This window comes from Neolamprologus multifasciatus, chromosome 16 (assembly GCF_963576455.1).
Source record: "Neolamprologus multifasciatus chromosome 16, fNeoMul1.2, whole genome shotgun sequence".
Classification (NCBI taxonomy): domain Eukaryota; kingdom Metazoa; phylum Chordata; class Actinopteri; order Cichliformes; family Cichlidae; genus Neolamprologus; species Neolamprologus multifasciatus.
Window position 1 is genome coordinate 19,164,355 of NC_140454.1, and position 14,759 is coordinate 19,179,113.

A 14,759-nucleotide genomic window follows, 5' to 3' on the forward strand; every position below is an offset into this window, starting at 1 on the left:
CCTGGACACAATAACACCAACACAACTTCTGAAGAAAAAAAACTCCAAGCGCAGACAAGGCCCGGGGAGAGGCAGACAGAGAATAAAGTAACAGCTGAGACTCAGGCTGTGCCGAACACCACCAAACCTCCAGCTGCTCATACAGGCCAATTAAACACTTCTACTTGAAAAAGATGGTGATTATTTTTAGGGTCTTATGGGTAAAGAGAGGAAGTATATCCAGATGGATGATTCTTTGGGGGGGTTTTATGTCTTTATGTAGCTATCAGTGTGATTATTAAAGATCTATATGCATGATCTCAAGTCCTTTTTTGTGTTTCACGGCCCCCGTCAGCTACATTTCCACATCATTCTTTGAAAACAGTCGCACATCTCCCTACACTGAGGCAGTATATTGGCGAAAAAAAGACAGTTATAAATACATTTACTGGGTTTGAAGAATAGCTGATCACATTACCTCCATTCAGCCTTGTTGTGAAGGAAAGAGTTGCACTGTTGAGGAAGCTGGCTGTCATTAGACATGGACTCTAAAGTAGCGAGGATCTGCTTGAACATTGGTCGCTCCTAAATGAACATAAAACCATTAGCAGTGTATATAATTCATGTATATCTGCTTCATATTTGCATGCTTGTGCAACTTACTTTTGGTTCTGTTGCCCAACACTTTTTCATGAGCTCAGCAAAGCTGGAAGGACAGCTACTGGGGATGGTTAGCCTCTAAACCAAACACACAGGAAGAAGAAAGAACAGCTTTAAAGGAACCTTAATATGCTACCTTAGATAAGAAGCTCAATACCATTCTTGTGTCTGTTAGATTGCCTTTGTCCTAAAGGGTCTCCTGTTTGTCAAGCATTTAATTATTGCTCTATATGAAGGATCACAACTGCCATAATCAAAAAATAAAGATACACATAAATACACTTGCGACCATTTTACTGAGTACACCTGGCATCATTATGTGAATGAGGCCAAGACTCATTCACACTGTATCATTTTCGTCAACTTTCCACCTACTGCCTAATCTCCATCATGCCTTGCTCCCCACAGCAGTTGCCAGGCCTGCATTCAGTCCTGACAAAATATGGCAAAACACCCTGTTATACTGCCAAAATGTTCCACCAATTGCAGCTGATTCAGTGTGTGCACTGCCTGAATACTGTAGGCCCTAGGGTACAAGTTGCAGCTGACCTAATGCTTCAGACACCCACCAAAGGAGGGAAAACACATCTAAAAGGATGCAGCCAACTGTTGCAAACGGGGGTCCCCGAAACCCAGAGGTGCTTAGCTAACCTAGCCAAAAAATAAGCCCAGTAATGGTTATTTGTGGTCGACCGTGGCTCAGGGGTTTGGGAAGCGCATCTGTAACCGGAAGATCGCCGGTTCGAACCCCGGGCTCTCTGTCCTGGGCGTTGTGTTCTTGGGCAAGACACTTCACCTGCTAGTGTTGGCCAGAGGAGCCGATGGCGTGATACGTGTTGATTGTTACTTGTTGTTTTTAATACTCTGAATAAAAGTGCGTTTCAGTTTGGCATACATCAAGGATGAACTTTTTGTTTTTTATAATTCGGAAAAGGGTTATTGATGCAAAGGTAATTAAACACAAGAGGAAATTAAAACAAGTATAACGTTATAAATTAATTAAACTTCTAATATTATTCTGGTGTAATTAGTGGATTATGGATTATGGATTAGTGGATTATGGATTAAGTCATTTATTTACTTTTTCATTTATTTATTTATATATTTTTATATGCCAGTTTCACTTCTCCGTTCAGAATTGCATTCATGTAATCATGCAGTAAAATACCTCATTCTTCTCAACCACAAGCCAGGCCACTTGTAAGCCTTCCAGGCCTTTGAATGGTATCTCACGGGTGAGCATTTCCCAAAGCACCTGTCACAGAAGGTAAAGAGTCAGGTAACAGTGTTGTAAAATTACACAACAGCACACTACATGTGTGAATGTACACATGAGCCGTGATAAGCATGGATCTGCTGCTGTTACCCTTCACCACATGGTTGGATTACACAGAAATATCATAAATATATCAATACCCTCTGTTTATATAGCATGTGTATTCATAGCATACAAATAAAACACTAAAAACATTTATGCATTTCCCTTGAAGACCACACGAAACATTAAGAACATCGAAAAAGAATCGTGTATGATTTAAATGCTGTTGGGCCGCTGAAGTACTCCCTTCATATGTCAGCTTCTTTTCAGCTGGGCTTCACTAGTGTCAGAAATAATCACCTGTGTCAACATCTTAAAAACCACATAATGAAAAGGTGGAGGAGCGCCGCTTTCAAACTTCAAAGAGTAACACTGTATATGTATACCACATTCCTAAATGTATGCTTCTTGACAGCTGTGTCTAATTACACGTATGCATTTGACTACAGAAATCAGGTGAACGTGCAGGCGTCTGAGCGAGAAACTCACGGCTGCTGAGGTAATTTTACCAACGGCAGATTGTAAAATCCTACATAGATTCAAGGAAAATCAAACGCATTAATTTTAATTAATGCATTTGAATTTTACCAGAGTGACTCAATCTTTTATAATAGTGAAAGCAACTTTCAAAACAACTTTGGGGTAACCGATAAGCGATTCTATAGTGAAACAACTTCCAAATTACTCTCGACACTAAGTTTCTAAGAGGCTGTAATCCTGCAAAGGTCGCAAATGCTGTTTTTTTACACTTAGAGAGAAGAAATGTTCAAATGAAAAACATCAATGGGACCGGTTGCCTGATTTTATTTTTGGTTTTTTTTTCCTCTTGAGAAATTTTAGTGCTATTTGGTCGACTGCGTTTGTTCTATTTGATAAAATCTTATTTTTAGACTGAAATAAAAAGCCTGCCAATCATATGTTTCCTCTAACAAAAGAGAGAAAAAAATAAAAAAAATAACATAAATTGGCTCCAACTTCTTGACCTCAGGCTTTTAGCTGCACTTCCTGGTGAATTATTCACTTCTGTGATCTTTGAAGTACAATAATGAGCACCTTTTCAATGGTTTTGATTATATTATTTACCACAAGACTGAATGAGAAATAACAGAAATCTAGCAGGTGGTACAAAGCTCCAATGAAATGGCTTTGACCTGCTCTATAAGCCTATGGATTCTTGCTCAACTTTACAGATTTGGAAAAAAAGAAGCAAAAAGAAACTTTCTTCAAAGTCTACGACTTCAAAGACTCCTGTTGTGAAGGACCTCTGTTATACGTGTTATACAATGGCATCCTTTAAGCACTGATTCTGCCTAAAGCTGTCATCGGTTTTGATATATTGTCTAATTATTCATCTCTTTGAAAGGGTGCTGCTATTTGTTATTTTCTTTACATTTACTCTTTATAAAATATAATCATACGGTACATAAATATACGAGGAAAATACCCAAATACCCAAGTGATAAACTTTAACTGTATTAACTCAGAGGAGGTCATGTGTTAAGGGAGGGCAAAGGGACACGAACACTAAGACTTTTCTATTAACCTTAGAATAGAGGCGAATAAATGGTAACTATACAGAAAAATGGCACCAGCTCCAGCTTCCCGGGGCTTAGATTTAAAACGGCAAAACTCAGACTAAAGAAAACCACACAAAACTATTCCTTTTTTTTTAAACTGAAACATAAAAAATAAAAATCAAAGGGCCTAGATGCCAAACATTTTTGGCACTGAGATAGAAGAAGTATATTATTATGAAATAGTTTAGATGTATAAGCGTGCATAACAATATTTATATCATAAAACACAACAGGAAACAGATGGTATATTTTGTGTCCAAATGATCTAATTCATACACGATGTTTTTATGACACCCCTAAAGATCTTTATGTTGCCCTGAGGACGAAAAATAAACATCAGATTTATGAAAATGCAATTAAAAAAAATCTTCACCCTCCATAAATATGAAGCAATTATGGTTTATTTATTCAAACAATTAGTCATTAAGGAAAATGTGCTCTGTATAAAGTGATGTAACACTCAAGTATATTTAATTTCACCAGGTTCCAATACATTCAACTACAAGGGAAAATGTACATGTAATTAAATTAGCTGAAATCAGCATTTTCTACCATTTTTATGTGTGTGTGTTTCAACTCAGGTTCATTTTGCCACTTACTACTCCGTAGGAGAAGGTGTCACAGGTCTCAGATACAGGCAGGCTCTGGATCACCTCCGGAGCCATCCAGGGAAATGTACCCACTAAGGACATGTGCGTTGTGTGGGTGACAAACTTAGATGCCCCAAAATCACAGATCTGTAGAAATAATAATAATATTAATGTTTATTTGGGTATCCAGAGTAACCTGTCATTCATAAACCTTGTGTCACACTTAAAATATAGCAATCATAGCAGCATGCAGATTTAGATTCACCTGCTGCTGATGCAACAAATCTACAGCACTGTAATCATATAATTATTCCCGGAGTAATCGTATGTTTCAGTCACTGTGAAGTCACGGGCAAATTAAATGTCTCTATGATACAGAAAAAGCCTCAAAGCACTGACATATATAACATAAGGTTTCGGCAGATTTACAAGTGGATGTACTTTGCAGGACTCTTAAAGCAATCACATACTGTACCAAAACAATTACTATCAACTTTGGTTTTGTGTCTATCTATCTAAGTCTTATCAGAGAAGAACTGGTCACCGGTTAGCAGCAGATCAGCAAAGAGGATCTCCTTTCTCTCAATCTCATCCACCTATGGCGAGAAACACCGTAACACTGACCCTGATTACTTGAACATGCCAAGTTAGTCACTGCCCCCTTGTGTCTATGTACTGCTGAAAATATCAAATGAGGATTTCGTGCTTATATTTCTTTTAACACTGAATAGAATGTGAATCCTTAGCTAACAGGGCCATCACATCAAAGAGCAGGTTGAGTTTGTAGAAGTGAGACACAGCACTCCCAGAATCCTGAATTCAAATCTATGCAACAGAGCCACAGCAACAAGGTACAATTTCTCAGTCAGGAAAAGCTGTTAAAACTTAAATTTAAGACAAATTCAACATTGTAAACACTTTTTTTCCTCACCTCATCAAAATTTGTTTGAATAATGTTTCTGTCCTAAAAAGTGTCTGGGGGTGTTTCAAGGTGGCTGGGAAGGACCAGATTTTATGATTATAGAATTCGGATTATTTCCAATTATTTTATGATTATCTGAGATTAGGTTTCAGTCCATAGGTTATATAAAAAGGCTTACTTTGAGAACTTTCTCTGCAGATAAAACAACTGAAAGAGAAAAAAAAGTCAGTAAATGCAGATGTTTACTTAAAATATTTAAGAAATTAAATTTGGTAAACTCATGTCATGGTCAGTTACCATTCCTGGACTTCAGGTCCCTGTGGATCACCTTAACAGGAGCTTCTGAGTGTAAATAGTGCATTCCTGAAGCAGAAATAAAGACAAATTTTCAGAGGAACATTACTAAAAACTCATTTGGAAACTACAATCCTAATAACACGAGCATTGGGACACTGTGTAAAACATAAATAAAAAGGGGAACGCAAAGATATGCAAATCTCATGAAACCATATTTAGATTTTCATGACCTCAGGAAGAACTACATTAAGATTAACACTACTGTCTTTTTTTTTAGGTCAAAGGGCATTTAACCTCTTAAGCCCCAAGCCTACCTGATCTCCTGCCTTTTGCCCCCGTATCAGGGGGCGTTGGGGCTTAAGAGGTTAAAATGGACTGAGGCAACGCGGAAAACTGTTCTGTGGTCAGATAAATCCAAATTTGAAATAAAAAAATGAATTCATTTTTGAAAAACAAAACTGAAGATGACTAAAGATGAGGAGGAATGTCAGTGCCTCGTCTAAAAACCTACATCTCTGATGGTGTGGTTGTGCACCGCCGTCTATGAAATTGACAGCTTGCACATCTGGACAAGAACCATTAATGCTGAAAGGTATATACAGGTTTTAGAGCAACATATGCTCTCACCCAATGACGTCTTGTATATATTAATAAGACAGCACTAAAAGGCATACTGCAGCTATTACAGCAATATGGCTTCATAGAGAAAAGCCCGTTTGCTGAAGTCCACACCTTTCCCCAACTAAAATATCTGCCACATCATGAAATTAAAAAATACGACACGATGAGAGCCAGGACTGTCGAGCAGCTAGAACCTAATATCAGTCAAAAACAGGACAACACTCCTCTTGGAAAAATCCAGCAGCTGGTCTCCTCAGTCCCCAGATGTTTACAGAGTGTTGTTAAAGAAAGAGAGGATAGTGCAGAGTAGTAAACATGGCTCTGTCCCAACTGTTCTCTGACGTGTTTCTGACATCAAATACAAAATGAGCTAATACTTTCCTTAAAATGGCACATTTTCTGTTTAAACATCCGGTGTTTTCTTTGTTCCATCCTGATTAAAATATGTGTTTATGAGATTTGCAAACCACTGCATTCTGTTTTTATTTACATTTTACACAGCATCACAAATTTTGGGGAAATTGGGTTTGTAATTGCTCTGATGAGAAGATAATGCATGCTTTAAATGACATTGTCATTTAAAGTATGCCTGTTGTATATCAGCAATGAGCAATGAGGTATGGAGCTGCAACCTGCAGCCTTGTTGACTCATTTTCTTTACATTTCCATAAAGGATGACTACACAGCTCAAGCAGATCACTACAAAACTGAACTGCAAGACTGCTGCTAATGCAGTAGATCTATTTACTGTATGGCTGGTTAACATATAACAAGCTATCAGTATTCATTTTACTACTTTGGGTGTTAAATTGCGTGTCTCTTTATTTTTTAATATACCTCATTTTATTCTATAAGCTGCATTTCTAAGAATTGGCCAGAAATTCTATGGAGCTAACGTTTTTTTTAATAACTGTCAAATAAATAAAATGAAATGAAATAAAAACATTTACTACCGTCCTTAAGTAAGGATTAGGCTTTTAAGTTCATAAATCAATCTCACAACATTTCAGCTGTTATTTACTAGCAAGATACATCTGAAGTTTACCTTTGGCGATCTCTGCAGCCCATGTCATGATCTGCCCCATGTCCATCTCCTCACTGACATCACTGGACAGGTAATCATAGAGTGAGCCGCCGCTTGCATATTCTGAGGAAACATGAAAACTTTATACTGCTGCTTAATGAATAAAAATGAATGATGTTACAGTGGCATGCATATGAGTGCAGTATGCGAAAGTGTTATGCAAAAACAAATTGGATATTCGGCCACACCACTCATAGTGTCTCGCTAGATTGCTACGGCTTGACGCTGTGGGTGAGCACCAGTCGTAACGAGCTCTCTTGTTCCCTCCGAACATGGCTGTTAAACTTCTACAACACAAAGTTGCTCGTGCTCTGTTGTCAAAAGATTTGTGCATTTCTAATGGGCCATTAGAAATGTATGAAACTTGCAAATTATGTGAACTTTTGCAAAATCTCCTTCATAAGACCGCTGACGACACTAAAAGACAACTATGATGAAACAAAGATGGTTGAAACAAGAACATAAACTTTAAGCTTTACTATGTGTAGACAGAGGCAATCTTGTGAAGTAAAGTCCTTCAACAGAGATAAACAAGCACCAGCTAAACAGCAGGGACCCTCCATTTGTGCGCAATAACCCCATCATATAATACAATACTGTATACATGCACAAGCACCGAGATAGGAACATAATTAACAACCATAAAATACACAGAGGACTTTTATTATTATTATGAGCCAGAGTTTCCTGTTGACCCTGTTGATCCTTTTTTGTTTGTTTTTTGACTTTGATACAGCAAAAACTGAATGAAAATGGACAAGCAAACTCATGTGTGAGACATCATGCAGCTAGTTCAACTGCAAATACATGTCTCCTTCTGCACTTTGCACCCATCCACATTCCTTAGATAATCTGTGCCAGCTTCAATGTAAAATGCACTTTCAGTTTAGCGTAGTGTCACGGCAGAGTCTTAATCAGTGGAAGGAAAAAAAAAACGCCTTAAAATGACTGTAACTGGCAAATGTACTTTAACCCTGAAACAATTCTCTCCTATAATTCATCAGGTTTATGAAGCTGCTGAGTGACGGCAGTTATTGTTAAACTCCTGCAGGTCAACAGAGACAATCAGGTATCTCAGATAGGTTGTAGATAGTGGTTGCGAGAAAGAGGGAACTGATGCTGTGTGTCAACACAGTCATAACAGAGATGATGAATGTGAGCATGGCAAACGTTTTTTTCCCTCTATCTGCTGCTAATTAGATTCTGCCTTATTAAATAGAGACCACAACCTACTCCTTGACAACAAAACCTTCCCTCTCGGAGCTCTGTAGTACAACCGATCCTGCAAAGGAGTAGAGTGCCCTGATCGTTTTTCCACTAAACTTTGATTTGATTTCTGATTCTTTTGTGCTTTTTCTTTTTTTTACCACTATTACATAGAAAATGGCAAATGAATAACATTTTACAAAATATGGTTAGGCCTGATTCCTCTTTTCATAATAATCTTAGTTTTCTCTCTGATGCAGCCAAATATCCTTGTGTGAAAGAGCACCTCTTTAAGAATATCAAAGGTCTTTCTACACTTCTATAAGAGAGACACTTAGAACACTTAGATAACGTCTAAGTAAATAAGTAAATAATAAGATAAATAATTACACTGAAAGTATGGACTTGGCTTTACATAACTGCGCTACACAAAATAAGTAATAACATTTTACTGACTCTATAGTGTAGTAGATTACACCTTCACCTAACACACAAAAGATCCCGGTTCGATCCTGGATTTTCATCAGGAAGGGAATCCAGGACAAAAAATTTGCCACATCAAACATGCAAAACTACCTGCTGTGGCAATCCCTTGTAAAAAGGGACAGTGGAAAGTGGCTAGCAGCAGTTGATGACAGGAAGGTTTTGCATGGGCGAAAGAGATTCGATTCGCATGAAATAATCTAAGCTGTTTAAAGAAATTTGCTTTCCTTTCTGATTGCTTTGAGAAAGTCCTCAGTGTCCAGCAGAACTAAGGTAGTAGTAGAAATGAGTGCGTGAGAAATCTCTCTGAAAAATCTTGAGACAATTTTATGGCTCATTTGACACTGGGGAAACATGTACAGAGAGAACAAGATGGGACCCACGATGGAACCCTGAGGTACTCCACAATAAAATGTAGCTTTTAAAGAACAATTGTTTCCGGTGCTGACAATGATGGATCTATCTTTCAGTTGAAGTTGATCAAGAATAATTTTGTTTTACTGTTTTATTGTTATCTTTTGTTCATTTAGCTACCTCTTGTTCTCTCATATGTCAACAAACTTTAAAAGTGTGAATTTTTTTTGTTTTATTACTTTTTGTAAAATATTTTTTATTGTTGTATTATTTTGTTTTTCCTAGCTTTACTTTTATATCATAATATTAGTTGGCCTGGTCTTCAGCCATGGCTAAAGATTCAATTTCATTTCCAAGACAACAAAGATTATCATGAATCTCTCTGACCTGTTTTCATTATTAGATATTACAAACTGCAGAGGAAATGCAACACCCTTGTAAAACATTTGCATAAAGGTAAATATAGAAAACCACAATCAATTTTTCCTCTTCAGAAGAACAAAGATCTTATATTTGATGCATTATGTTTGTTGTGAGTCAGGGTGTTTCACTCATTCATTCATTGGTTTTGTTTTGTTTTTTACTGTTTCGTAAACAGATAGTGAGTTGTCAAAGCAAGGACAACATATTAGAAAGATGATGGATGAAGGGAAGAACCAGGATTTCCAAACATGCAGCAGTTCCTGAATCTCATGGGCTTTTTTTTTTTATTGTAGCACAATGAAACCAAAACTCTAGGTGTCAGTTCACCACTAGAAGCAAAGCGAAGTTTAATCTTTTATATCAAGTGAGTAACTACATTACGAGCCTAAAATAGCATCCTTTCTACCTATACTGAGTGACACCATTAGGCACATTTAACAGTCAAACTCCATAAACACCATTCTGCAGTTAAGGTCGAACAATATGTTAGACACATTTTTAAGCTGGGGCTCGATTTAAACGACTTTTCTGCAGGATTCCCTGATAGATGCGAGCATGATGGGCCCCTTGTTTACAACAGTTCACAGCTACACGAGCATTTGAGGCTTTATTCTTTTCGGTCTTTGACCTAGACAAAAACTGAAAACAGGCTCATACAACTACTGTATGAATGTGGGCACTTCCTGAGGCCTCTGCCATTCACTCAGTTTCTCCATAGAAACTTCTGCTCCATTGAGCAACTGGTGCGAACAGATTTGGCTGCTGCCTTTTCTATCATGATGTTATCTGGTGGCTCTGTTGTATGCTGTTGTTCACGGAGGTTTCTTTGCTGTAAATATGCATCATTATTTATAAACTTACCGGTGACAATTCCATAGTTGGGAGCCTCGACAATCGCGCCGTAAAACTGGATGATGTTGCGGTGGCTGAGGACGCTGAGGATTTCAGCCTGACAAGTGAACACACACAAGGAATTTTCATGAGAATAGAAGAGAAAATAGAAGCCTTATTTGCATTAGAGTTTAAATAAATGAAGTCTGGATCTATAATTTAGTACACACATGATTTCAGTGTGTGTGAAGTAATATTTTATCTTTAAATCACCTTTACCAAAGGTTCATTTAAGTCTCAGGAAATGACAACATTCACACTCTATTCAGCATGTACATAGCAGAATTGCACATACCGTGAATGCACTGAGTATACTTTCCTTATAGCAGATTTACTATGCTACAGATAACTACATTCTTTTACGAACAAGCTACGTATTTGATTACTACACCTCATGATGAAATACATCATCTTGCAGAACCAACTTTCACAGCAATAGCTTAAAATAATCACTTTCTGTATGACTTCATCAGTCTTTCATACCACCACACTTCTTGACAAATCTGCTGTTGAGGTTTGGACTTTGACTTGGACATTGCAACACCTTCATTCTATCCTTTGCTGTTGTCCTGTTGCATGGCCCAACTTTATTGACGTTTCACTCTAGAATACTTTGGTATTCAGAGAAGTTCAAGATCAACTCAGTGACTTCAAGGTGCTCATTTCCTGTAGTGCAAACCAAACCTAAAAAATCACTCCTCCCACTACCATGCATGACAGTTGGTATGAGGTGTTCATGCTGATATACTCTATTTCACCGTACACATGTAACATTACCAAACATCTTCTCTGTCAAAAATAGTCCCAGAAGTCTTGTGGTTTGTTCAGATACAACCGTACAAGCCTAAGCTGCGCTACCATGTTCTTTTTTAGACAAAAGAAGCTTTCTCCCGATGATCCTTCCAAAAAGCCATATTTGTTCAGACTTTTTTGAATTGTGCTTTCACGAACTTTGAGATTTAACATGCTAACTGTGGTCTGTAAAGTCTGAAATGCAGCTCTTGGGTTTTTTGCTTTTTGTCAGAGCATTGCGTGATCTGACTTCGGGGTAATTTCACTGGGACATCTGGTCCTGGAAAGAATGTGGCATATCCCTGAATGCCCCGAACAAGCAAACTGTCAAAACTTCTAACTTTATAGAGTTGATCACACTTGCTGATGATCATTTTGTTACGTGCATTTGGCTGCTGTTTTACCTCTTAATTCCTATGGAATTAATGCTTGGTTATTCAAAGGACTACACAGAGTCCTGTGAGAACTTTTTTTTTCACATGACTTAGCACCAAACCACAAAGTATCCCAAAGTATAAAAGTTAAAATTATGACCTGATAACTGCATAAAATACTTCCCCAAATTGATTATAAAAGCTCCACCACCCTAACCTAGAAATGAGTGCTTGTATAAGATTTACTGCAATCCATTTAGAACCCAGTTAACTTAAAGTGGATGATTGAAGGAGTCACCATTTGTGAATTCATAAAAAAAAGGATTTAATAAAAAGCAGAAGTGAGAACTTGCTGGTTATCTTGATGCCCCAACAGGAAAGGTCAAAGCAGACTTTGACTTTTTCAGACTTTTACAGAACTCAGTGGCATGGCTCTCAAACCCTGACTGGACGCCAATGGTCCTATGGAGTCTTCTGGAGCGTATACAAAGACGTATCAATGCATAATCGTGGCCCAGAGAGGTTAATGTGTAACCTTTTTTTTTTTTTTTTGAATGAACAAAAACTTGATAAAACGATCTCATTTAATCGTAACCAAACACTATAATTAAAGGAACATCTGGTTCAATGTGCAAGGATGACATTATTATTCCCATTGAACAATCATCTCCCCAACACTTGAGTGAAGTTGAATGGATATCTGTGATCTTTTACAATTTCATAAAAGAAACAATGAACAATTTTCTGAACATCCGATCACAGGCCGACACACATAATACGATTTCCCTGAAAAGATTTCAAAGATAATTCTGTTTTGTCTTTAAGACAATGGGCCTGTGCTTTCAAAGACACTTCAGGAGCAGCCTTTGCTGTAATTGGACCAAATACATTCTTTCATTTGGCAATAATGTTTCTTTCGCAGCACACTGCTCAGAGAGGGGGAGTATAATGACCATGAGTGATGGGTACAGAAGTCACCAGATCTCGCTAAATGGGATAGCAATTAAAATGATTACTATGCTGACAATTAAAAATATATGAAAAAAAAAGATCCAGGTAATTAAGACTCTTACCTCATTTTCAATCTTGAGCAGTTTTTTCACCGCCACCTCTTTGTCCTGGGAAATCCACTTGGCCCGGTACACACTTCCAAAGCTGCCGCCACCACAGTTTTCGAAGAAGTGGATGTCATCGAACTTGACTTGCACGAAAGACGAGCTGGGAGACATCATCTCATAATGGCACTCAGTTCCAAGTCAGCTCCTAAAAGAGCGAGGGGGATTACGGGAAAGGAAGGAAGTTGGGTTCACAAACAAAATCCTTTGCGGTAAAAGAAACTTAATCCATCAAAGCGAAGCTTCACTGTCAGGCTGCTTTGCCATTGGTTGATTGAGCATAGCAGGGTGATAACGCTAATTTTAAACTACCATCCCCTGTCTCTTCACAGTCCTCCACATCAGTACCAGTAAGCAATGGACTCAGGGTCCAGACTCTGCTTGTATAAGGACAAAGGCATGTCTGGTATGCTGGGATCATGCAGCTAAAGTCGCAGATTACTCCAGCAGGTTTGGTTCAAGTAGGACAACAAGCTGGGAGATCATACAATTTTGACAATAAAAGCTGCTTTTGTTTCAAGACAAAAACACTTTGAGAGATCCACATATTCTCTTTCTCTATTTAACAGAAAATATGAGCTCTTCTTGCTTGTGTTGAGGCCAAACATGATGATGTGTGTGTAAGCCAGGGTTAGTGGTATAATGCTTCCAAACCGGACACCACACAGATTTATTATCATATCCTTTTGTTTGTCTGTAGCGACATAAAAGCATCTTGTAAAGAAATAATTCCATCATTACAGGAAATTATAGCATTGCTATTGTTCATAGGTTTCCCATTTACAGCTGAGCAATTACGGCTTTTAAAAGGCTGTTACCTGGGTCCTCATTGGGATTACTATCCATCACAACTGGAAATGCCACCATTGTCACAGAGGGGAGCCATTGCTCTCTGCTGATTTACTTGTATTCATGCTATACTTAGCCTGGCAGCAATTTGCTCAGTGGACCAGCCCCCCAAGTATTGTCTGACCACTCAAGAAGCCAGGGTTACAGGGATACGGGAGTACTCCTGCAGTCATCGCTGGCAGTTTCTCACTTAATAGCAAACACGACTGCAAGCGCCGCAACAATAAGGCCTGACAGTCATATGTCAAACCACAGGTAGTCACTGTAATCGCAACTAAATGATGAATTAATCACTGAGACAGCGAGGTCAGCTTTTGTGTCACATCCTCTAAGCTAAAAATGTGGTTATATGCAGATGTTACAATCTTAACCAATCTAACCCCTACTCAGTTACTATGCTGTGTATGAGATGCAGATAATACCTGTGTGAGGGTTAAAACACCGCTCAAAACATTCAACAACAACTAGATACAGTATGAGCAACATTAGGAGTAAACTTAAAGCGGTATTACTTTGTTATTATTACACGTTTATAACAGTCTTATATTAATGCACGTCACACTCAACAGCCCGCATCAACACATCTGCACGAATGTGTGTTTAATATCAAACAAGACTCGCATTATATTTAATCTGCTGGACAGTGAGCCTATGTCGAAACTGCTCATTGAGACTAATTGGATAACTGGTGAACATTATCGAAACACACATACCGACATTCAGTGTGAAGGCTGGCGCTCCGGAGCGGCTGTTCCTCCACGCAGGTAGCACCGGCCCAAGACAAACTTTGTGAAAGAAAGGATAGTTCCGGGAAATCTCACGTGACGTCGCTTGATTTCCCCGATCCAGTGTGGTTTCACTGGTTGCACAACTTTCAGCCAGCTGAACTGGACAGCATCCAGCTTTTGATACTGATGGCAACAGCTCCCCCTGCTGGACGCGAGCACGAACGCCTACATTGTGCGTGGTGGTGGATATTACAGTTATTTCTTTCTCATTAACAAGCTCTTACTGGGCAGCTCAGTGGTACACTAAAAACAAAATAGTTTTAATTAATTTGATTCTGTAAAAAATGTTTTAAAATGTCTTTTAAAACCGCAATTTCTTTTTTAAATGTGTAAAATGTAAATAAAAAATAATGTGATGATTTGCAGTTTCAGAAACTGATATTTTATACACAATAGAATAATATAAATCATATAATCATACATGTTTCTAATTAGA

General features: G+C 38.1%; 1 protein-coding gene across 2 annotated transcripts in view; it reads right to left on the reverse strand.

Moving 5' to 3' along the window:
* The window catches only part of map3k20a (mitogen-activated protein kinase kinase kinase 20a), a 32,945-nt gene extending 18,556 nt beyond the window's left edge, over positions 1-14,389 (reverse strand). The window contains exons 1-10 of one of the 2 annotated variants that reach the window (XM_085135554.1): positions 14,249-14,389; positions 12,645-12,834; positions 10,376-10,463; positions 7,010-7,111; positions 5,344-5,409; positions 5,225-5,253; positions 4,134-4,271; positions 1,808-1,894; positions 643-717; positions 458-564 (exon numbers count right to left, since the gene is read on the reverse strand). In XM_085135554.1, the coding sequence (XP_084991680.1) occupies positions 458-564; positions 643-717; positions 1,808-1,894; positions 4,134-4,271; positions 5,225-5,253; positions 5,344-5,409; positions 7,010-7,111; positions 10,376-10,463; positions 12,645-12,803 (851 nt within the window). In that variant the 5' untranslated portion in view covers positions 12,804-12,834; positions 14,249-14,389. Of the gene's footprint in view, positions 1-457; positions 565-642; positions 718-1,807; positions 1,895-4,133; positions 4,272-5,224; positions 5,254-5,343; positions 5,410-7,009; positions 7,112-10,375; positions 10,464-12,644; positions 12,835-14,248 lie in introns of those variants that run through there. The other variant, XM_085135555.1, reaches the window with a different exon arrangement.
* Positions 14,390-14,759: the final 370 nt, after the last annotated feature.